This window comes from Mustela lutreola, chromosome 1 (assembly GCF_030435805.1).
Source record: "Mustela lutreola isolate mMusLut2 chromosome 1, mMusLut2.pri, whole genome shotgun sequence".
Taxonomy (NCBI): Eukaryota; Metazoa; Chordata; class Mammalia; order Carnivora; family Mustelidae; genus Mustela; species Mustela lutreola.
The window spans coordinates 271,517,586-271,540,848 of NC_081290.1; the positions used below are offsets into that span (position 1 = coordinate 271,517,586).

The window sequence follows — 23,263 nt, forward strand, 5'->3', positions numbered from 1 at the left end:
GTAGACTGGGCTTGCATTACTATTCTTATTATGACTCAATGGCTTATTCATTTTATGAACCCTTCTGTAAATACTGAAATGATATCAGAACAGTGGATATAAAACTGCGAACATGAACCTAATTTACTTTTTCAAATTAAAAAAAATGTGGATGCTAATTGTCTTTCTGTATGGCAGCAAGGAACAAAATAAACGAGAATGAAACTGATCACTCATGAGGAAGAAGCTTCGGTCCTGTAAGCAGGACAATCAAAAGTTTTCAAAAATCATTATGTTGTGAAATATGCAACCAGATCTGAAAGACAAATACGATCACAAAGATCTTTCACTTTCTTTCCTAGCCACTTCCGTATTCTCCTTCTGCTTCTCATATTATTACTTTCGGAGAATGTCAGCATCTGCCTTATCAATACTGAGGCACAAATGCTGCCTGATATTCTATTTTTCATCACTTTCCTGTCCTATTTCCTCCTGTATATGATAAACTACTTGAAAGCAGGCATTATTCTACACAGGTTTGCAGTCCTCTGTGCCTAGTACCATCCCTTCTACAAGAATCACTCACTTCACCTCTCACATACATTTTTTAACCTAAAAGGACACATTTCCTCCATAAAACAAACCACTGAACATACTACAAGGGGACACAATGGGGAAGCAGTTTATAGTGTCATCTTTAAGGCCCTGGGTGTCCAGAAAGCTTATTTTCATGGCTTTCTGAGGGAGGAAGGGCAGGGGTCTGAGGGAGGGGGGATAAGAGGTCAACTGCAAGGGTCTGCTGCTCCTCCGAGGCTATGTGAGGTTCCTTAGGGTCTCTTGGTTCCATCTTGAGGGCTGAGGAACACACATAGTGGTAATGCCTCTGGGGAAGGACAAACCAATTCCTCTCCACTAAGAAATTATCCAGGGTTCAGATTTTCTCTCTCACTCAAAAGGAGTGCAATTATCTGAGGGTTGGATAAAGATCACAAAAAGCACCCAAAAATAAATAAATAAAACAATCAAAACACCGGGGAGATCTCTTTCTCTCACGGAGCTGTTGCTCTGGGGGAAACCAGGCCATGCTGTGAGCAGCACTATGCAGAGGTCTGTGTGGTGAGGAATCGTACCTCCTCCGCCAGCAGCCAGAGTGAAGTCTGCTGACAGCCACACAACTGAGTTTGGAAGTGAATTATCCAGTTCCAGCTGAGCCTTGAGAGGAGGTGAGCCCTGGCCAACTTGTCTAAATGCAAACTTGGGAGGGATGCTGAGCCAGAAGCACCTAGCTAGGATGCAAGTGGATTCCTGACCCTCACAAGCTAAATGGGATAATAAATACTTGTTGTTTTAAGCTGCTTAAAACAAATGCAAAACTTTAGGGTTGGGGGAGTGACAGAAATGGCAGAACAGGGAGCTCTAAGAATTAGTTCTTCCACTGGAGCAATCATTAAGCTGGCAAAAACAGAATCAACTTTTTAGAATTCTGGAATCTAATAAAAACCTTATAGTAACCAGGGGGACACTCAGTGAAGAAAGAGGCTGGTAAATTTCCCTAAGAAAGCATTTTTCCTTACCTACATACAAACCCCACTGCACAGCTTTGGGGCTGAGACTTTGGGGACAGCACCCTGTGTTCCTAGTGTGGCTTGCTGGTGCTATAGGATCCAACATGGACCTTGTTCTCAAAGCTTGTTGTGCACTTTGACCTGTTTGGGGGGGTTCCCTGAGGACTGGCAAGCCTGACCTTTGTTTTGCCCATCTTAGGCTAAAAGTGCCTTTTGGGGTGGCATCTGATGAAAGCATCTAAGGCCATGCTACCTAATCACCTGGTGTAAGGGATGGTGAATGGAGTATACGGCAGATAGACCCAAAGGCCTCGGAAGAAGGAGGCTGAGGAGGAAGATTCTCTTAATAGTAAGGGCTTTGAAGGGGTATCACGTATACTGGGGAATCCAGAGTGCACTGCATATTCCCAGGGCTGGATGTGTGCTCAGATGAGAGAACCCTAGGCTTATACCTCTGGCTGATCTCTGAATTCTGTCCAAGAAAGAGGTGAAGGCTAAGGCAGAGTTAGAGACAGCCTGGCTTAGCATTGAAGAAGTAAGTACTCCTGCTCAGAGCCAATCTGTAAAGATAGGAAAGTTTCTTTTTAAATTTAGTTGTTGTTGTTGTTGTTGTTATTTTCATCATCATCATTATTTGGTCTTTTTGGCTCCAGTTGTTTAAGGAAATCTGTCAGGTCACGAGTTGACTGAAGACAACATAACAGAGAATTTAGAGACTATCCATGATAAGAAATACAGTTGGAAAAGGCACTAAACAATCAATAACAATCAATAACAGCAAAATCTGTGGTGGGAGGAGAATCTAATTTCCAGAATTATCCCACTGGAATTTCAAGATGAACAGTTTAACAAAAAATTGGAAGGCATACAAAGAAACAGGAAAGTATGGTCCATTTGGAGGAAAAAAAGAAATCAAGAGAAACTGGCCTTAAGGAAACCTAGACTCTCGGACTCTCTAGAGGAAGACTTAAATATTCTCAAAGAACTAACAGAAATCATGGACAAAGAACTGAAAGAAACCAAGGGAACAATTTCCCAGCAAAAACAGATGATCAATAAAAGAGACAGAAATTACTGAAAAGAACCAAACAGAAACACTGGAGCTGAAAAGTATAAAAGCTTAAATGAAACATTCACTAGAAGGATTCAGGCAAAAGAAAGAATCAGTGAACTCAAGACAGGACAACTGAAACTATCCAGTTTGAGGGACAGAAAGGAAAAACATGAAGAAAAATAAACAGAGCCTAAGGGCCCTGTGGGGCATTATCAACACATGCATTATGGACTCCCATGGGGAGAGCAGAGACAGAGAGAAGCAGAAACAATATTTGAAGGAATAACTGCTCAAAACTTCCCAAATTTGATTAAAGACAGGAATCTACACATCCAAGAAGCTCACTGACATCCATATAGAATAAACTAAAAAAGATTCACGGTCTGGGGGAAGATGGCAGAGTAGAAGGACCCAGAGTTCTCCCTGTCCCTACATTTACAACTAGGTATCAACCATACCCAAGTCAATAAACCAGAGAGCAATCAGAAGACTGGCAGGACAAACTCCATAACTAAATATACAGAAGAAGCAGGATCTAAAAGGTTAGGAAATTCCGAAAGGTGGATGGAGGCTGCCTGCAGATGGGAGAGAGCTGTGTGCATGGAGATGGCAGAGCAATGTGCCTTCACACCAGGGAGCTCAACTGGGGTAAGACTGAGCCCCATAATGTTTGGCTTCAAAAATGGGGCTGGGGGCACCTGGGTGGCTCAGTGGGTTAAAGCCTCTGCCTTCGGCTCAGGTCATGATCTCACAGTTCTGGGATTGAGCCCCAAATCGGGCTCTCTGCTCAGCGGGGAGCCTGCTTCCCCCTCTCTCTCTACCTGCCTCTCTGCCTACATGTCATCTCTCTCTCTCTGTCAAATAAATAAATAAAATCTTAAAAAAAAAAAAATGGGGCTGAATTCCGTACATTTTTTAAACCAGTGGGACTTGGAGGCTGGAACTTTAAAAGTCAGCTGACTCAGCACTGAGCAAGCCAGGAAGGTGAGTGATAGCTGGGTCAACACCCTTAAAGGGAGAGCAACCTGAGCCAACAGGCAACATAAAAATGGCAATTTGCACAACACTGGGGTCAAATGGGAGACAGATCCATTCATACTGATGTTGTAGCATGTTGGGGGACTTCTCTAAAAACAAAGGAGCTAAGCAGGTGCCATCTTCCACCTCCCCCATCCTTCCTCTAAGCATAAACCTGCAGGAGACAGTGCTGCACAGATGCTTGCTACCAAACCAGCTCGCAGGGCACCACACCCACAAGTTCTCTAGAGGACCTGCTAGCCTCAGCCATGGGCTCACAGTAGATTCTGTTAGTGTGCATGCCTGGTCCAGCCACTGCATGCAGCGTGCATCCTGTGGTCCCTTAGTTCTGCACCAGGCCCAGCCACACTTAGCCCACTCTACTGGCCACCCACAGCACTTCAGGAAACTCATCATAGGACGAGTGGCCCAGGGCAAGTTGTGCTACCCCCACACTCAAAAGTTCCCCAGTGGGCACGACCCCTCAGAGTTAGCCTGCCTGGATCCCAGGAACACCACAGAAAGCAAGCACAGCCCCAAAGAGGCAGAGAGTCAGGGCAGATGACTCCACTGAAAGGAAATGTGATTCAGGCTCAAGAGCAGGGCAAAAGCAATACCTAGGATACTCTCCCGAAGTGCCAGTCTCCGGGAACAGGAGACACTGCACTGCAGGGCACTCCAGGAACTCTTCTTCATAAAGTCACTACTTGCAAGAAAAGAAGAAACAGTGGACTTTCTTAACACACAGAAACAGACACACGGGGGCAGACAAAAGGAGATGACAGACATTTATCCATCCCAGATGAAAGAACAGGACAAGGCCAGAGCCTGAGATCTAAGTAAAACAGATATAAGTAACATGGCTGATAGAGAATTTAAAGCATAAGGATACACAATGGATTTGATAAAAGAGTGGAATACATGAGTGAGACCCTTAACACAGGGATAAGGAATAATATAGCAGAGATAAAGTGCTCAATAAATAAAATGAGAAATGTGTTTGATAGGATAATAACAGGATGGAAGAAGCAGAGGAATAAATTAGTGATCTATAACACAGAGCAATGGAAAGTAATCAAGGTGAACAAAAGAAAGAAAAAAGAATTATACAAAATGAGAATATGCTTATGGAACTCAGTGACTCCATCAAATATAATAATCTGTATTATATAAGTCCCAGAAAAAGAAGAGAAAGAGAAAAGGAGGCAGAAAATGTATTAGAAGAAAAAATATTTGCAAACCTTCTTAATCTGGGGAAGGAAACAGATATCCAGATCCAGGAGGCAGAGAACTCCCATCAAAGTCAACAAAAGCAGACCCACACTAAGGTATACTGGATTTATTTATTTTTTTTTTTTAAAAGATTTTATTTATTTATTTGTCAGAGAGAGAGTGAGTGAGAGCGAGCACAGGTAGACAGAGTGGAAGGAAGAGTCAGAGGGAGAAGCAGGCTCCCTGTGGAGCAAGGAGCCCGATGTGGGACTCGATCCCAGGACGCTGGGATCATGACCTGAGCCGAAGGCAGCTGCTTAACCAACTGAGCCACCCAGGCGTCCCGGTATACTGGATTTAAACTGGCAAAATATAGTGACAAGGAAAAAAATTTAAAAATAGCAAGACAAAAAGAAGTCAGTAACTTATGCGGGAAAACTCATAAGTCTAGCAAGAGATTTTCAACGGAAACTTTGCAAGCCGGGGGCGGTGGCATGATATATTCAAAGTGCTGAAAGGCAAAAATCTGCAGTTAAGAATACTCTATCCTGCAAGACTACCATTCAGAATAGAAGGAGATAAAGACTTCCCCAGGCAAACAAAAACTAAAGGAGTTCATGACCCTAAAGCAGCGCTGTAAGAAATATTAAAGGGGACTCTTCAAGTGGAAGGGAGAGACCAAAAGTGACAGTAATAGAGACAGGAAATGCGAAAGCAGTAAAAGTGAATACTTCTGTAAAAGAAGTCAAGGAACTCACACACACAAAAAGATATAAAATATACCATATACCTAAAACATGGGGGGGGGAGAAGAAAAGAATGGGCTCAAACTTGAACAATCTTCAACTTAATATACAGACTACTATATGCGTAAGATGTTATATACAAACCTAATGGTAACCATGTATCAAAAACCAAAATAAATATGCAAAGAAAAAAGAAAAAGAAATCCAAATATATCACTAAAGAAAATCAGCAAAACAAAGACGAGAGGGGATCAGAGAAAATTCTCAGAAAAAAACACAAAACAAGGGATACAGTGGCAATTAAAATACAGCAATAATTACTTTGTACATAAATAGACAAAAGTGTCCAATCAAAGACATAGGGTGAGAGGGTGGATTAAAAAAAAACCAAGACCCATCTGTATGCTGTATACCAGACACTCATTTTAGACCTAAAGACACCTACAGATTGAAAATGAGGTCATGGAGAAATACCTTTCAAAAGAAAGCCAGAGTAGCAATACTTATATCATAAAAAAGACTTTAAAGATTTATTTGAGAGGGAAAGTGAGAGAGTGTGTGACTGTGCACATGTGGTGGAAGGGCAGAGGGAGAGGGAAAGAGAGAATCCTAAGCAGGTTTCACATCCAGTGCCGCACCTGATGTGGGGCTCAGTCTCACAATCCTGAGATCATAACCTGAGCTAAAACCAAGAATTGGATGCTTACCTTACTGAGCCACCGGTGCCCCAGATAAAAGACTTTAAGACAAAGTCTGTAATAAGAGACAAAGAAGGACACATATAATAATAAAGGGGACAATCCAACAAGAAGATAGAACAACTGTAAATATTTATGCACCCAACACAGGAGCGCCCAAATACATAAAACAGTGTGTAACAAACATAAATGAACTAATCAATAATAATACAACAGTCATAGGGGACTTTAACATGTCACTTACATTGATGGGCAGATCATCCAAACAGAAAATCAACAAGGAAACAGTGGCTTTGAACAACACACTGGAACAGATGGATTCAATAGATAGATTCAGAACATTTCACCCTAAAACAGTAGAACACACATTTTTTTCAAGTGCACACAAATCTTTCTCCAGAACAGATTACATATTAGCCTACAACACAAGCCTCAACAAATTCAGGAAGACTGAAGTCATACCATGCACCTTTTCTGACCACAGTGCTAAGAAATTAAAAGTCAGCCGCAATCTGGAAAGACCACAAAATCATGGAGATTAAATAACATGCTACTAAACGATGAATGGGTCAACCAGGAACTAAAGGAAGAAACAAAAAAGGACATGGAAAGCAATTAAAATGAAAACATAACATTCTAAAACCTCTGGGATGCAGCAAAAGTGGTTCTAAGAGGGAAGAATATAGCAATATAGGCCTACCTCAAGGAGTAAGAAAAATCTCAAATAAACAACTATGCCTAAACACCAAAAGGAGCTAGAAAAAGAGAGCAAACAAAACCTAAAATCAGCAGAAGGAAGGAATAATAAAGACAGAGCAGAAATAAGTGATAAAGAAAAGAGCAGAAATACGTGATATAGAAACTAAAATAACAATTGAACAGATCAGAATAGAACAATAGAACAGAACAGAGTTGGTTCTTTGGGAGGGGGCTGGGGGGAAGCAAGCCAGACTTATCAAGAAAAAAAAGAGAAAGGACCCAAATAAGTGAAATCACGAATGGAAGAAGAGAAGTAACTACCCAAATCAAAGAAATACAAACAATTATAAGAGAATATTATGAAAAACTATATGCCAACATACTGGACAATCTGGAAGTAGATAAATTCCTAGAAACATATAAATTACAAAAAGTGAAACAGGAAGAAACAGAAAACTTGAACAGACCAATAAACATCAAAGAAACCGAATCAGTAATGAAAAAACTTCCAATAAACAAAAGTCTAGGACCAGATGGCTTCACAGGCAAATTCTATCAAACTTTAAAGAAGAGTTAATACCTCTTCTTCTCAAAATATTCCAAAACATAGAAAAGGAAGGAAAACTTCCAAATTCATTCAATGAGGCTGGCATTCTCCTGATACCAAAACTGAATAAAGACACCACTTAAAAAGAGAACTAAAGACCAGTATCTGTGATGAACATGAATGCAAAAATCCTCAACAAAATACTAGGAAACCAATTTGAATAATACACTTAAAAAAATCATTCACCACCATGACTAGTGGGACTTATTCCTGACTTGCGAGGGTGGTTCAATATTCACAAATCAATTAATGTGATACATCATATCAGTGAGAAAGGATAAGAACCATATGATCATTTTGATAGACACAGAAAAAGCATTTGACAAAGTACAACAACATCCTTTCACAATAAAAACCCTCAACAAAGTAGGCTTAGAGAGAACATACCTCAACATAATAAAGGCCATATATAAAAAACCCACAGCTAACACCATCCTCAATGGAGAAAAACTGAGAGCTTTTCTCCTAGGGTCAGGAACAAGATAAGGATGTCTACTCTCACCACTTTTACTCAACATTATACTGGAAGCCCTAGCCACATCAATCAGACAACACAAAGAAAAGTCATTCAAATGGTTAGGGAAAAAGCGAAACTTTCACTATTTGCAAAAGACGTATCTGCTAAAGGGTTAGTAGCCAAGATACATAAAGAATTTACAAAACTCAACATCCAAAAACCAAATAATCCAATTTAAAAATGGGCAGAAGACATAAACAGACATTTTGCCAAAGATGACATCCAGACAGTCAAGAGATACATGAAAAGATGTTCATCATTACTTATCATCAGGGAAACACAAATCAAAACTACAATGAGATATCGCTTCACACCTGTCAGAATGGCTAACATCAGAAATGCAAGGAACAAGTGTTGATGAGGATGGGGAGAAAAAGGAACATTCTTGCACTATTGGTGGGAATGCAAACTGGTACAGCCACTCTGGAAAACAATATGGAGTTTCCTCAGAAAGTTAAAAACAGAGCTACCCTATGATCCAGCAATCTCATTGCTGGGTATTTACCCAAGAAACACAAAGGGATACATGCACCCCTCTGTTGGATGAATGGATAAAGAAGTGTGGTTTATATATACACAATGGAATATTATTCAGCCACAAAAAAAGAACAATATCTTGCCATTTTCGATGACATGGATGGATCTAGAGAATATAACGCTAAATAAAACAAGTCCGAGAAAGACAAATACCACATGCCTTCACTCATATGTGGCATTTAAGAAACAAAACAAATGAGCAAAGGGGGAAAAAAAAAGAGAGAGAAAGACAAATGAAGAAATAAACTCTTAATTTTAGCAAATAAACTGATGGTTACCAGAGGGCAGAGTGGTGGGGGATGAGTTAAATAGGTGAAGGGGATTAAGAACTGTACTTGTGATGAGCATCAGGTGGTGTGTGGAACTGCTAAATCACTATTTTGTACTCCTAAAACTAATATAACACTGTATGGTAATTAACAGAAATTAAAATAAAAACTTAAAAAATAATAAAATAGGGGAACTTGGGTCGGTCAGTTGGTTAAGCATCTGTGTTAGGTTCAGGTCATGATCCCAAGGGTCTTGGGATTGAGCCCCACAGCAAGCTCTCTGCTCAGTGGGGGGTCTGCTTCTCCCTCTCCCTCTGCTCCTCCCCACCACACTTGTGCACTCTCATTTTCTCAAATAAATCAATAAAATCTTTAAATAATAATAATCTTATAATTTAAAAAAATCTGTGTTGCCAAAAAAAAAAAAGAAATTGAAAATAAATAAATGAGATCCACAGTGAGACACTTTGTAGTCACACTGTCAAAAGCTAAGGCAAAGAGAGAATCTTTTTTATTTTTTAGATTTTTATTTATTTATTTGACAGAGAGAGGTCACAAGTAGGCAGAGCAGCAGGCAGAGAGAGAGGGGGAAGCAGGCTCCCTGCTGAGCAGAGAGCCCAATGCGGGGCTCCATCCCAGAACCCTGAGATCATGACCTGATCCAAAGGCAGAGGCTTAACTCACTGAGCCACCCAGGTGCCCTACAAAGAGAAAAATCTTAAAAGCAGCAAGACATGCCTCTCTGCCTACTTGTGATCTCTATCAAATAAATAAATAAAATCTCTTTAAAAAAAAAAAAAAGGGCAGCAAGACATAAGTGATATATTACATAGAAGAGGTCCTCAATATGGTTAGCAGCCAACCTCTTCCCAGAGACCAGAGACCAGAGGTAGCAGGATTATATATTAAAAGTGCTGAGAGAAAATCACTATCAACCAAGAATGCTATATCCTGCAAAAAGCCAAGGAAGTTCATTGCTAGTAGATCTGACCTAAAAGGAATGTTGAAGGGAGTTCTTCAGGCTGAAATAAAAAGATACCAGATAGTAACTTAAAGCCATACAAAGAAATAAGAATTACAGTAAAGGAAACTACACAGGTAAAAGTAGAATCTAATATTATTGTATCTTTGATTTCTAACTTCTCTTTTGTTTCCTACGGGATTTAAGAGAGAAATACATAAATCTATATTAGTGAGCATATAATGTATAGAGATATAATTTGTGACAATAACAACGTAAAGTGGGGGCAGAGCTTGAGGTTGGCTGCTAACCATATTGAGGACCTCTTCTATGTAATATATCACTTATGTCTTGCTGTCCTTTTTTTTTTTTTTTAAGAGATTTTATTTATTTGACAGAGATCACAAGTAGGCAGAGAGGCATGTCTTGCTGCTTTTAAGATTTTTCTCTTTGTAGGGCATCTGGGTGGCTCAGTGAGTTAAGCCTCTGCCTTTGGATCAGGTCATGATCTCAGGGTTCTGGGATAGGAACAATGTTTTTGTATATTATTAAAGCTGAGCTGGTATCAATTCAGTTGTTAAAAATTTATGAATGTTAACTGTAATCCCCATGGTAACCACTAAGAAAGTAACTGAAATATATACAGAAAAGGAAATGAGGGCATCAAAAGTGTGCACTAGAAAGAAAAACCAAACATAACAGAAGGCAGTATTAGAGAAACCAAGAACAAAGAAGACATAAGACATGCAGAAAACAAACAGCAAAATGGCTTAAGTCCTTTGTTATCAGCAATCACTTTAAATGTAACTGGGTTAAACCCACCAATTAAAAGACAGAGTGACAGAATGGATAAAAAAAAAAAAAAGATCTGAAATATACACAGTCTACAATAGATTCATCTTAGAGCCAAAGATACAAACAGGTTGAAAGTCAAAGAATGAAAAAGATACTCCATGCAAATAGTAACCAAAAGAGTCCAGGGATGGCTCTACTAGTATCAGACAAAACTCACTTTGACTCAAGAATTGTTACAGGAGACAAGGAAGGTCATTATACATTGATAAAAGGGTAATTCATGAAGAAGATAAGACAATTTTAAATATATATGCACCAAACAACAGATTCTCACATATATGAAGCAAAAATTGACAGAACTGAATGAAGAAATAAAATTTTTATAATAATAATTGGAGACTTTCATGCTTCGCTTTAAAGAATGGAAGGAACATGTAGATAAAAGATCAGTAAGGAGGGGTGCCGTGGTGTCTCAGTCAGTTAAGCAACTAACTTCAGCTTAGGTCATGATTTCAGGGTCCTGCGACTGAGCCCCGCAATGGGCTCCCTCTGCTCAGTGGGGAGTCTGCTTCTCCCTCTCTCTCTACTCCTCCTGCTCTCTCTCAAATATTTAAATAAATAAAATCTTTATTAAAAAAAAGATCAGGGGCGCTTGGGTGGCTCAGTCGTTAAGCATCTGCCTTCTGCTCAGGTCATGATCCCAGGGTTCAAGCCCTGCATTGGGCTCCCTGCTCTGCAGGATGCCTGTTTTCCCCTTTCCCACTCCCTGTGCTTGTGTTCCCTCTCTCGCGGTCTGTCAAATAAATAAAATCTTTAAAAAAAAAAAAAAAAAGATCAGTAAGGAAACAGAGGACTTGAACAACACTGTAAACCAACTAGATCTAACAGACATATAAAGAAGAGTTTATTCAACAACAATAGAACATACATTCTCAAGTAAATATGAACATTCTCTAGGTCAGATCATGTTTTAGGCCACAAAACAAATCCTAACAAATATTAAAATACTTAAATAATACAAAGTATCTTCTCTGACCACGACATAAAGAAGCTACAAATCAGTGATAAAGGAAAACTGGAAAACTTAATATATGTGGAACCTAAACAACGCACTCTTTTTTTTTTTTAAAGATTTTATTTATTTATTTGACAGAAAGAGATCACCAAGTAGGCAGAGAGGCGGGCGGAGAGAGGGGGGAAGCAAGCTCCTGCCGAGCAGAGAGCCCGATGTGGGGCTCGATACCAGGACCCTGAGATCGTAACCTGAGCCGAAGGCAGAAACTTAACTCACTGAGCCTTAAACAACACACTCTTGAACAACCAATGGGTCAAAGAAGAAACAGCCAGAGAATTTGGGAAATACTTTAAGAGGAATACAAATGAAAACTCAATATACCAAAACTGATGTGATGTAGTGAAAGTAGTACTCAGGAGGAAATTTGTAGCTCTAACAGTTTACCTTAAAAAATAAGAAAGATCTTAAGTCAATAACCTCACTTTAAACCTTAAAGAACTAGAAAAACTTTTAAGAAAATAGAAAAAGGAGAACTTAAACCCAAAGCTAGCAGAACAAAGAAAATAATAAAAGTTAGAGTAGAAATAAATGAAACGGAGAACAGAAAAACAACAGAATTAATGAAACCAAAAGTTGATTCTTCAAAAAGATAACAAAATTGAGAAGCCTTTAGCTGGACACTCTAAGGAAAAAAAAAAAGAGACAAGACACAAATCATAAAAATCCTAAGTAGAAGTGGGGACATTACTACCAATCTTATAGAAATAAAAAGGAGTAGAGGAGAGTACACTGAAGAATTACCAACAAATTAAATAATATAGGTGTAATGGGCAAATTGTTACAAACATACAAATTACCAAAACTGACTCAAGAAGAAATGGAGAATCTCAACAGACTTGTAACAGGTAAAGAAACTGAAATAGTAATTAAAATCCTCCCCCAAAAGTCCAGAATCAGACAGCTTCACTGATGAATTCTATCACATATTTAAAGAATTAACATTTCCTAACTTGTTCTATGAAGCCAGTATTACCTTGACACCAAAGTCAAAGACATGCCCAAAATAGAAAGCACAGACCAGTGTCCCTTATACAGTGAAAAAAATCTTAATAAAATACTAGCAAGCTGAATCTCACAGCATATTAAAAGGATGATACAGGGGCACTTGGGTGGCACACACGGTTGAATGTCCAACTCTTGGTTTCTGTTCCAGTCATGACCTCGGAGTCGGAGTCGTGAGATCAAGCATCATGTAGGGCTTTGTACTCAGCATGGAGTCTGCTTGGTATTTTTTCCTTCTTATTCCCCGCTTTGCTCCACCTCAGCCCTTCCCCTCCCCTGCATTTGCACTTTCTCTACAAAGTAAATAAAATCTTAAAAAAATAAAAGGATGATATACCATGACAAAGTAGAACTTACCTCAGGAATGAAAGGAATATAATAGATCACATTAATAAATGAGGGCAAACCACCCCCCAACACATGACCATCTCAATGCAGAAACAACAACTTAACACTCATTCATGATAAAACACTAGAAAGCTAAGAATAGAAGGAAACTTCCTCAACTTTCTAAAGGGCATTAATGAGAAACCATAGTTAACATCATACTCAATGGCAAAAGACTGAAAGCTTTTCCTCTGAGATTGGGAACAAGAGAAGTATGCCACTTCCATCAGTGCTACTCAACGCTATGGTGGAAGTTCTAGCCACAGCAATTAGGCAAAAGATGTAAGAGGCATCCAAATTGGGAAGGACAACGTAAACCTATCTCTATTTGCAAAGGACATGGATTTTACATATAGAGATTCCAAAGAGTCCACAAACAATTATTAGAGCTAATAAGAAACTACGCAAAGTTGCAAGGTACAATATGAACACAAAAATCAGCTGTACTGCTATATAACAGTAACAAACAACTGTAATAGGAAATTAAGAAAACAATTACATTTATAAGAGCATCCCAAAGAATAAAATACCTAGGAATACATTTAACTAAGGGGATAAAAGACTGTGTACTGCAAACTATAAACCACTGCTTAAAGAAATAAAGAAAACCTAAGTGAATGGAAAGAAGAACTGGAAGACTTAATATTGTTAATAATGCTATGCAAAGCAACCTACAGATTCAATATAATTTCTATTAAAATTCCAACAGCCTTTTTTTGGCAGAAGAATTGAAGAAAAAAACAATTTTCATATTCACGTAGGAATTGAAGGAACCACGAATAGCCAAAACAATGTTGAATAAGAAAAACATTGGAGGACCCACACTTCCCAATTTAAAAACTTACTACAAAATTACAGTAAGAGTTAAGAGAGTTTGGTTGGTACTGGTGCAATGACAGATCTACAGACCAAAAGAACAGGATTGAGAGTCCAGAAATAAATCCACACATCAATGGCCAACTGGTTTTCAATAATGGTGCCATGATCATTCACATGGGAAATGTCTCTTCAACAAATAGTGACAAAAGAAATGGATAACCACATGCAAAAGAATGAAATTAGGCCCTTATCTAATATTCTATACAAAAATTAAGTCAAAATGAACTACTAACCTAAATAGTAAAAGCTAAAACCATACAACTTTTTTTTTAAAAGATTTTTATTTATTTATTTGACAGACAGAGATCACAAGTAGGCAGAGAGGCAGGCAGAGAGAGGAAGGGAAGCAGGCTCCCTGCTGAGCAGAGACCACCACCCCCCCCATGCGGGGCTTGATCCCAGGACCTTGGGATTTTGACCTGAGCCGAAGGCAGAGGCTTCAACCCACTAAGCAACCCAGGTGCCCCAAAACTATACAACTTCTTAGAAGAAAAATTAGGGGTAAATCTTCATTTTCTTAGATGTGACCATGGATTCCTAGATGTGACACAAAAACCACAAGCAACAAAAGGAAAAGATAAACTGGACTTCATCAAAATTAAAGTTTTGAGTATCAAAGGACACTACCCATAAAATAAGGAAAATACAGGCTTCCAAGAAAAAAAAAAGTGAAAAGATAACCTATAGAATGGGAGAAAAATACCTGCAAATCTGATATGAATCTAATACTCAGATTATACAAAAAACCCTTATAACTCAACAACAAAAAGACAACCCAATATAGAAACTGGCAAAGAACTATTTCTCTAAAGAAGATATATAAATGGCCAACAAGCACAAGATGTCCAACAATTTTAATCATTAATGAAATACATATCAAAACCACAATGCAATACCACTTCATACCCACTAGGGTGGCTATAGTTTTTAAAAAGAGAAAATAGTAAGTATTACCAGGGATGCAGAGAAAATGGCATGCTAATACATTGCTGGTGGGAATGGAAAAGGATTCAGCTGCTTTGGAAACAGGGTGGCAGTTCCTCCAAAAGTTAAACCCAGAACCATTACATGGTCCAGCAATTCCACTTAGGTATAGACCCCCAAAGAATGGAAAACAGATGCTCAAATATTTGTACATGAATTCTCATAGCAGTACTATTCCCAATAGCCAAAAGGTAGACATAACCCAAAGGTCCATCAATGGATGAATGGATAAACAAGTTGCGGTATATACATACAGTGGACTCTTATTCAACTGCTAAAAAGAAATGAAGTACTAATACATGTTATGATATAGAGGAATCTGGAAAATAGTATGCTAAGTAAAAGAAGCCAGCCATGAAAGATAACACATTACATGATTCCATCTGTATGGAATATCCAGAATAGGTAAATCTATAGACACAAAAAGCAGAGAGAGGAGCAAATGGAGTAATTACTTAAGAGATCCTGGGTTTTATCTTGGAGTAATAAAAATGTTTTGGAACTAGACAGAGGTTGTGGTTGCACAACACTGTAAATGTACTAAATGCCAGTGAATTCTTCATTTCAACATGGTTAATTTTACGTGGTATGAATATCACCCGAGTGAAACAATAACTGGGAAACAAACAAACAAACCCCAAAAAGCTAAAATCAGACATTAAAACCATTTACCCAGAGGTAAAGCTGTCCTGCAATGTTATTTTTTGCCTACACGGTGTTTAAACAGTTATCAGCATTTTTAAAAGTAGGCGATTTCTCAAAATATCTGGATTTCTGCCCTTTCTTAAAGGCAAAGTTTCCATATAATTAAAAAAAAAAAAGTTGGCTACTGTCAAGAAGTAATTGCTTTCTTGAGACGGCATATATTAACTTTCCAGCTTATCAGTCTCTTCTACCTTCTATGGTCTTCCTGACACCAAGGCCAAATTGTCAGTTTTATCATGCTTGTTTCAAAGAGAAATTAAGAAAAGGGGCCCCTGGGTGGCTCAGTGGGTTAAAGCCTCTGCCTTCGGCTCAGGTCATGATCCCAGGGTCCTGGGATCGAGTCCTGCATCAGGCTCCCTACTCAGCGGGAGCCTGCTTCCTCCTCTCTCTCTCTGCCTCTGCCTACTTGTGATCTCTGTCTGTCAAATAAATAAATAAAATCTTAAAAAAAAAAAAAAGGTTTAAAAAAAATAATAAAAGTGGGACATCTCTTGTACTCATGCTCCCATTGAAAACTGAAAAATAAAAAGTCCACGTGTTTACTTCCAGCGTGCTTTACTTATTTATATTTACTGCTTTGCACCCATGACTATTTGAATTTAGAAATCCTGTTCTTTTTGGTATGATAAAGATAGAAATCAAACACTCTTAACAGGATTAGAAAAACTAAGTTAACCAGTTATACCTTGAATGCCAAATTCACCTTCTGAAACTTGGCTGCAGGAATAATCAAAGTTAGCCACTTGCAAAAAAATAAATGTCCAAGGGGCATTAAGTGACTGCCTTCCACTCAGGTCCTGATCTCAGGGTCCTGGGATCGAGCCCCGTACCAGGCTCCCTGCTCAGTGGGGAGCCTGCTTCTCCCTCTCCTATTCCCCCTGATTGTGTTCCCTCTTTTGCTGTGTCTCTGTCAAATAAATAAATAAAACCTTGAAAAAAAATAAAAAGAATAAACGTCCAAATAGTTTCATCAATCAAGGTTAAATAAATTTGGATGGAAGGTAAAGCAAAATCCATCCCTGGTCACTTGGTCTCCCTTCCCTGCTAGAACACCAGTGTTGACATGAAAGGTGAAGAGTCAGCAGCTCATGCTTCCTAAGAGGGAAGACTGGGATTTGAGGATAATACATCAGATAATCCTCTCATCTTGGAAGCACTCCTTTTTTAGAGGATCTAGTATAAGTTCCTATGCAAGATATATATAGAAGTAGGGAAATGGGTGGCAATCTGGCAGTTTCTCCCAACAAACCCAAGACTTTTTTTCAGTAGCTTACCTTGGGTACGTACAAAGAGGTCTTTGGCGCAGGGGAAGGGTGCAGTGGATAAAATACAGACATAGTTCCTAGGAACTAACTACGTCAGTCTAATAGACTTGAAATGCTTTATTTTAGTTCCGTGCATCAATAACAGGTGTTTAGCCCCATTTCACAGAATGCTGGACAGACAGGGACATAAAAGGCAGTGGTATTGGGGATGTAAGTTTGCCTGGCTCCATGTTTCTGCCAAAAACGTTTCTAGCCTCAAAGCTCTTTAAACTCTAGCACTCATTTTCTCAGAGCCACCATGTGATGTGGCCTCTAATAAGGGTAAGACAAGGGAGCTCTTCTCTGGGGTGGATAAGGAGTTGGTAATGCCTGCTGGGGGAAGGAGACGTGAGACGATGTTGTTATTACTGACACTGCCTTCTTTTTCTGTGCCAAGGTGGGAGGCCTTTGAAACCACACAACTTGCCATGCTTCCTTCCCTGGAAGCACAGCCTCCATCTGTACCTGTTCTAAATGCACTGCACACTGAGTCTATGAGGGTTTAGCCTTGATTTAACCACCCTTGTATTCAGGCATCATGTTTAGCATAGCAGCTGGCTCCTAATCAATACATTTCTATTAAATGCATGTTATTACCCTAAAGGAAACAGAAAGGGACCCACGTAACCTGGTCACACAGAGAAGGCTGGACACAAGTTTTGATAACTCTATGAACAGACTGCGAGTAATACTTCTGTGGCTACAATATTTATATTGCTTCACTCTTAGGCCATCTATGAGATCTCCTAATCTCTATAAATGTGATATTGGAAATGAGACACAGAAAAGAAGGACAGCAGAAAGCTCATAAGTCAGAGGATTCTAAGAATGGAGTCTGGTCTAAAGCATACCCCTGCTGATGGGGCTTAGTAACCTGCAAGCCCATCAGGCCAGAAGGTCTGCTAAACTAACAGAGCAATGACCGGATTCCTCCATTAGATCAACAAGAAGAGAGACCATGCAATTTACTGCTAGGAAAGAAATTCTTTTTAAAATTTTTGAGAATTCCTGGGTACCTTTTTATGGTATTATAATTAAAATTAAAAGCTCTATGAACATGTAAGGCCAGAACCTACAAAAGATATTCAAGATCCAATGTGGAAATACTTATTGTTTAATAAGTATTATTTTTTTTATTTAGTATTTTATTTTTATTTAGTATTTATTTAATAAAATACTTATTGTTTAATTTTGGTTTTTGCTTTAAAAATGTTAGTAGGTGCACAGAAAATAAGTGAAGGAATCTAATCGGAACTGTTTATACTGTTTATATGTGTCAGGGGTTAGAATTATGGGAGAAGTTTACTCTTTCCATAGATCATGAGGTGGATGCATTTTGTACATTATATCTTTCCATAATGTTTGAGTTTTCTTTCATCAGGAGTATTTATTATCTTAGATGTAATCAGGAAAATGAGAAATGTAAAAATAAAATGAAACTGAAAAAACAGGTCTCCTAAAAGTATCTTTACCAAAAAAGAGGTCAGAGGAAAATATGATTTGGTAATCTAAAAGAGAGTTTTGAAACCGCATTCTTTGGAACTCTAAGGCTCTTCACCAGCTCTCTGAGAGCCAGCAAGGACACAAGGCAACTGATCTCCAAACACGCCCCTACCCAAACTACCCAGCTTGAGCATTTCGCTTTCATATTTTAATAATGAAGTTCTGCTGATACTAAGTTTGAAAATTTAGGATGTAAAACATACGTAACTAATTTATTTCTAACTGTTCCTCAAAGCACTTTCTGGGGTTTGAGTAGGCTCCCCGGGAAAAGATATCTGTTTTCCCTTGTGTTTTCTGAGCATGAGATTTTAGTACCAGCTTTTTAGTGCAAGGTCTGCTGCATTTATGAGCTGTCTGGGTAGAAAGCCGGGTGCTCTATGCATAAGGATCCTCTGTTCAAGAAGGCCAAGGCAGCAGGAAGCCTCTAATTCCTACCATCTGGCCAGCCTCTCTGAATCATGGTCAGCCATCCAGAAGCAGAAGATTCAGGATCACCAGAGACTATTTTCAGAAGAATGAGAACTCAAGCCTGAGCAATTAGAAATAGGTCAATGACTTTTTAAAGCAACTTTCTTGAAAGAGGATGCTTTTCTTTGCAAAATTCATTCTCGCCACTGGTCTTTCTTTAAATAGAATATGGTGACTGCCTATAAATCCTTTTTCTTGTTTTTAGAAGTCTTCTATCACAGAGCCCTTAAGTATTTTTGGAGGTTACTTGTATTTCCATAGCCTTGTGTTTTTGAGAGAAAATCTGATTTTAGAAATATACATGAGAGACTTCAATATTTGAGCTAAAATGGCTATATTCTCTAGAGTTAAAAAAAATGCTTTTTAGAAATTTTAATTTTTTCATTTGGTTCTTCATTTTCTGTAATAACCAGGGGAAATATGTCAAATGAAATCCCTTTCCCTGTTTTGTTTACTCTTTCTGACTTTCACAGTCATATCCTCATCTGGATTCTTATTGGGTCAAAACTAATATGCCATTTTCTGTGTATTATACCTCTGTGCTTCGCGAGAGCAGCAGAAACCCATCTGTGAATATCTGCTCAGAACCAGCAGGGGGCGCTCACTCCCACAGGAATCTGAATCCATCTGTAAGGGGATGGTGGGAAAAGCAACCTAACTTTCTTCAGTAAGACTGGCCCTTTCGCACTGCGGATAAATGATCACATGATGAGCAACAGGTTACCGACAATGGTGCTGAGATAAAGCATTCTTGAGAGAATGTATTTAGAGACACCCCAGCCTCAAAGGCAAGGCTACTCCTGCCCAAAGCAGATGCATACTCTGCCTGTACCTGTTTTTCAAGGCTTGGCTTGCTAAGCTGTACAGTCTGAGGTCCAGCGAGTCTGGTCCCTGGAGTAGCTATCACAATGCTGGTGAGCTGGGCCATGGGGAACGTTTTGGCTATGGTTGCAGTCTGCCCATTGACGACACGGACGGGGTGGATGGAATTCTGGGAGGTAGGGAGGGTCGTGGGGGTGAACTTGGTCAGCATGACGGGCCTCTGGATAAGTTGAGGAGCTGCAAGCATGGGAGGAGGTGCTGGGGCAATAGGAATGTTATTCTGAGCCACAGGCTTGGGTCGAACCTATGGGGAAAGAGAGGATAATATTACTTAAAGAAATTTCTCAAGTCTTGTAAGTTTAAGACATTGCCAGGTCTTTCATACTTTATATGTGAAATGGTATTTAGTGCCAATATTTATTAATATTCATGCTGGTGGTATTAATTCTACAGCTATCAGGATATATAATCTAACAACAGACTCATCAGCTCTTAAGAGGGTCCAAATGTTACCCTACCATGTGGTTTTTCTGAATCCAGACCTTAGGTCCCTTCTCCCATACCATGCTGGCTCTTCAGATTGAGGTCAAATGCCTAATCCAGAGACTGATCGCACTCAGGATTTGTGCCAATGTGGTAATAATGCTGCCACTGGTCTTATTCCACATTCTCAATTTCTTCATGTTCGTGGCTTCATTCAGTGTGATTCTAACTCCCTGTTCTTGGCTGCTCCTCTAAGTCGCCTTTGTGGGCTTCCTCTTCCTCTGCCCAATCCGAAATGTATTTCTCAGAGTTTTGTCTTGGAACCTCTTTTCTTCCCAATCTCCTCACTCTTCCTGCGAATTCTCACCCATCCCATGGATTCAATTACCATCTATTGTACTGAAGACATCCATACTTGGTATCTCGGGAACAGACATTTCCTGAACTTCAGAATCACATACTCAACTGCCTATCATATATCTCTACTTGGAAGTCTTCCAAGAAATTAAAAATCAACATGTCTAGGGGCTCCAGGCAGGCTCAGTCAGTGGAACGTGAAACTCCTGATCTTGGGGTTGTGAGTTTGAGCCCCATGATGGGTGTAGAGATTGCTTAGAAATAACATCTTTAAAAACCATGACAACAAAAAATCATTATGTCTCAAACTCACCTATTTCTTCCTCTGACCCTCTCCTTCCTCCTATTATCATCCCCTCAATAAATAAATAAACTTCAGAACCATTCTTGATGCTTTCTACTCCACCTCTACTTCCTAAATCCCTCTCAAATATGGCTACATTCTATGCTCATCCTGCCATCACTCTACCTTATGTTTAGTTTACTAGAACAGTGACAAAGAATTATGATTAAAAACATGAGGTTAGCCTTGCTTGGGTTCAAATCCTGGTTCCTACCTCTTACTAGCCGGCTAACCTCAGGTAACATAACCTGATTTAAGCCAGCATTTTTCAAACTTTCTGTACAGTGACCCTGTGGGCAAAATCTTTTCCCCTGATGCATGAAACTTTGACCTGCAGTTAACTCTCCAGCTCTGTTCCCCTGGAAACCTGATTAAGGGTAAGAATGTCAACTATGTTACCAGGCAACATTGCTTATGGTAAAAATGATCCCTTACTGCTAAACTGAATCTGAACGGGGAGAATTAAAAATACTTGATGGGACACCATGCTTTGGGCTTCATGAAGTGGGGTTACTTTTGTAACTGAGCGTGTCCCCATGTGTGGGGACCTTGAAAGCCATGGCTATGGAATTGTTAGAAGATACACTGGCTCCTGCATGGCATAAGCCTTCTATGCCAGGATGGCTCTCCTACTGTCTAGATCAAGATCTCATCCCCCTGCACCTGAGCTATCACTGGACAGCTGCAGAGACTGCCAATCAGGCTGACAAAAAATGTCTGATGCTGTCTTGCTGGTAAGCTGTGGCTTCTGTCTTGTATTGTTTCAAGTAGACTGGTACCATGTGTGGGCCAGTCTCACGAATCTGAATATTTAGCTGAACTTAAGATGACCATGTGGTGGCTGCTGCAGACACATAGTAGGGAATACATTTCTTCTTTTTTTTTTTTTTAAAGGAAATACATTTCTTACTGTAACCAGTACTTGCATATAGACATAGACCTCTATCTCTATAAAACAAAAACTTGATGAGACATTACATATGCGCTATGTAGCTTTGCGCAGTGGCAGTGTCGTAGCCAATGAGGTTTATCCGAGGCGCGATTATTGCTAATTGAAACATATGCGCTATGTACTCTTAATATTTCATATTTTGTTTTGTTCATTTTATTTAAGAACCCTGGTCACGATCCATTAGATTGATTTCACATAGCCTACTAATGGGTCATGACCCTCTGTCTGGAAAACATGGACTAAGCCCTAAGTTCCCTACCTAAAAAAAAATAGTAATACCTACTTTCACAGGGCTGTTGTGGGGATTAAAACAGATAACCCACAGAAAGTGCCTCGCACAGTAAACAGTACACAGCAGCAGTCTTTAAACATTCGCTATTACTGTTGATGTCCTAACTATTCTTCTTGCCCACAATCTCGATCATCTCTAATCTATTTTCCACACAATGACAAAAGGGAATTTAAAAAAAAAAAAAAGAAAAGAAAAAACACTCACCATTTCAGGTATTTGTTTGAAGTGTTTTCATAGATCCCTGTTGTTTCTGGGATAAGGCCCAAATTCCTACATAGTCTAGAAGGTTCCATAAGCTCTGGCACAATGGGCTTCTCCAGCCTCACCTCTTCCCCTAGCCTGAGTCGGCTACGTGGCCCACCATGGTCAGCTATACCAAATTGCCTTTTGGTTCCTTAGGCTTACATGTATTTCTCCATACTGGATTTGCATATATGCTCTACCCTCTGCCTGGGACACTTTTATTCTTCCTCCAAAACTCTGTTGGGCTAACTTTACTAGGATTTTAGGGCTCAGACTGAATGTCAACTCTTCTAGGAAACTTTCTAGAATACTCTTAAGAATGAGATGGGGGTTCCCCCCATGTGTGGTCAGACTACCTTGTACTTCCCATAATGGACACTGTGATTGGCTGTACATAGATCTGAAGCTCTCTGAGGGCAGAGAACGGTCTATCTTAAAAACTGGCTTTTCTGATACCCAAGGATCTACCGGATAAATGACTGAAATCACTTTATCTTGTGTTCTCAATGCCTAAACCTACTGCACAGGCAATTTGGAAGTCACCTATGTCCACTGATCACAAAATTCCTTTCTCTTCTCTCTTTGCCTGCAACATGGGCCTCAGATGGGAACTCCTAGGATTTCTACTTGGCAAGTCAAGTCCCCTCAAAACCCAGACTAGGGCAATCCTGACATCCTGCCATGAGAATGAGTTCAGTCCAATTGCTAAAAGAATTCTCCCAGGGCAATATGCGCAAGCAGAGCTGCCTAGGTCTAGGTAAAAAAGCTTCCTGTGTACCACCCTAGTCCAAGCTTCTATAGGCAAGGC

The 23,263-nt window shown here is 39.4% G+C and overlaps 1 protein-coding gene and 1 pseudogene across 20 annotated transcripts in view; one reads left to right on the forward strand and one right to left on the reverse strand.

Annotated features, from left to right (window-relative positions):
• PHF21A (PHD finger protein 21A) overlaps window positions 1-23,263 on the reverse strand; it is a 192,731-nt gene that overhangs the window by 22,141 nt on the left and 147,327 nt on the right. For all 20 annotated transcript variants that reach the window (XM_059140867.1, XM_059140839.1, XM_059140858.1 and 17 more), the window contains one exon: window positions 19,796-20,089. In XM_059140867.1, coding sequence (XP_058996850.1) covers window positions 19,796-20,089 — 294 coding nt within the window. The remainder of the gene's footprint in view (window positions 1-19,795; window positions 20,090-23,263) is intronic.
• LOC131822790 (U4 spliceosomal RNA) lies at window positions 21,960-22,083 on the forward strand (annotated as a pseudogene).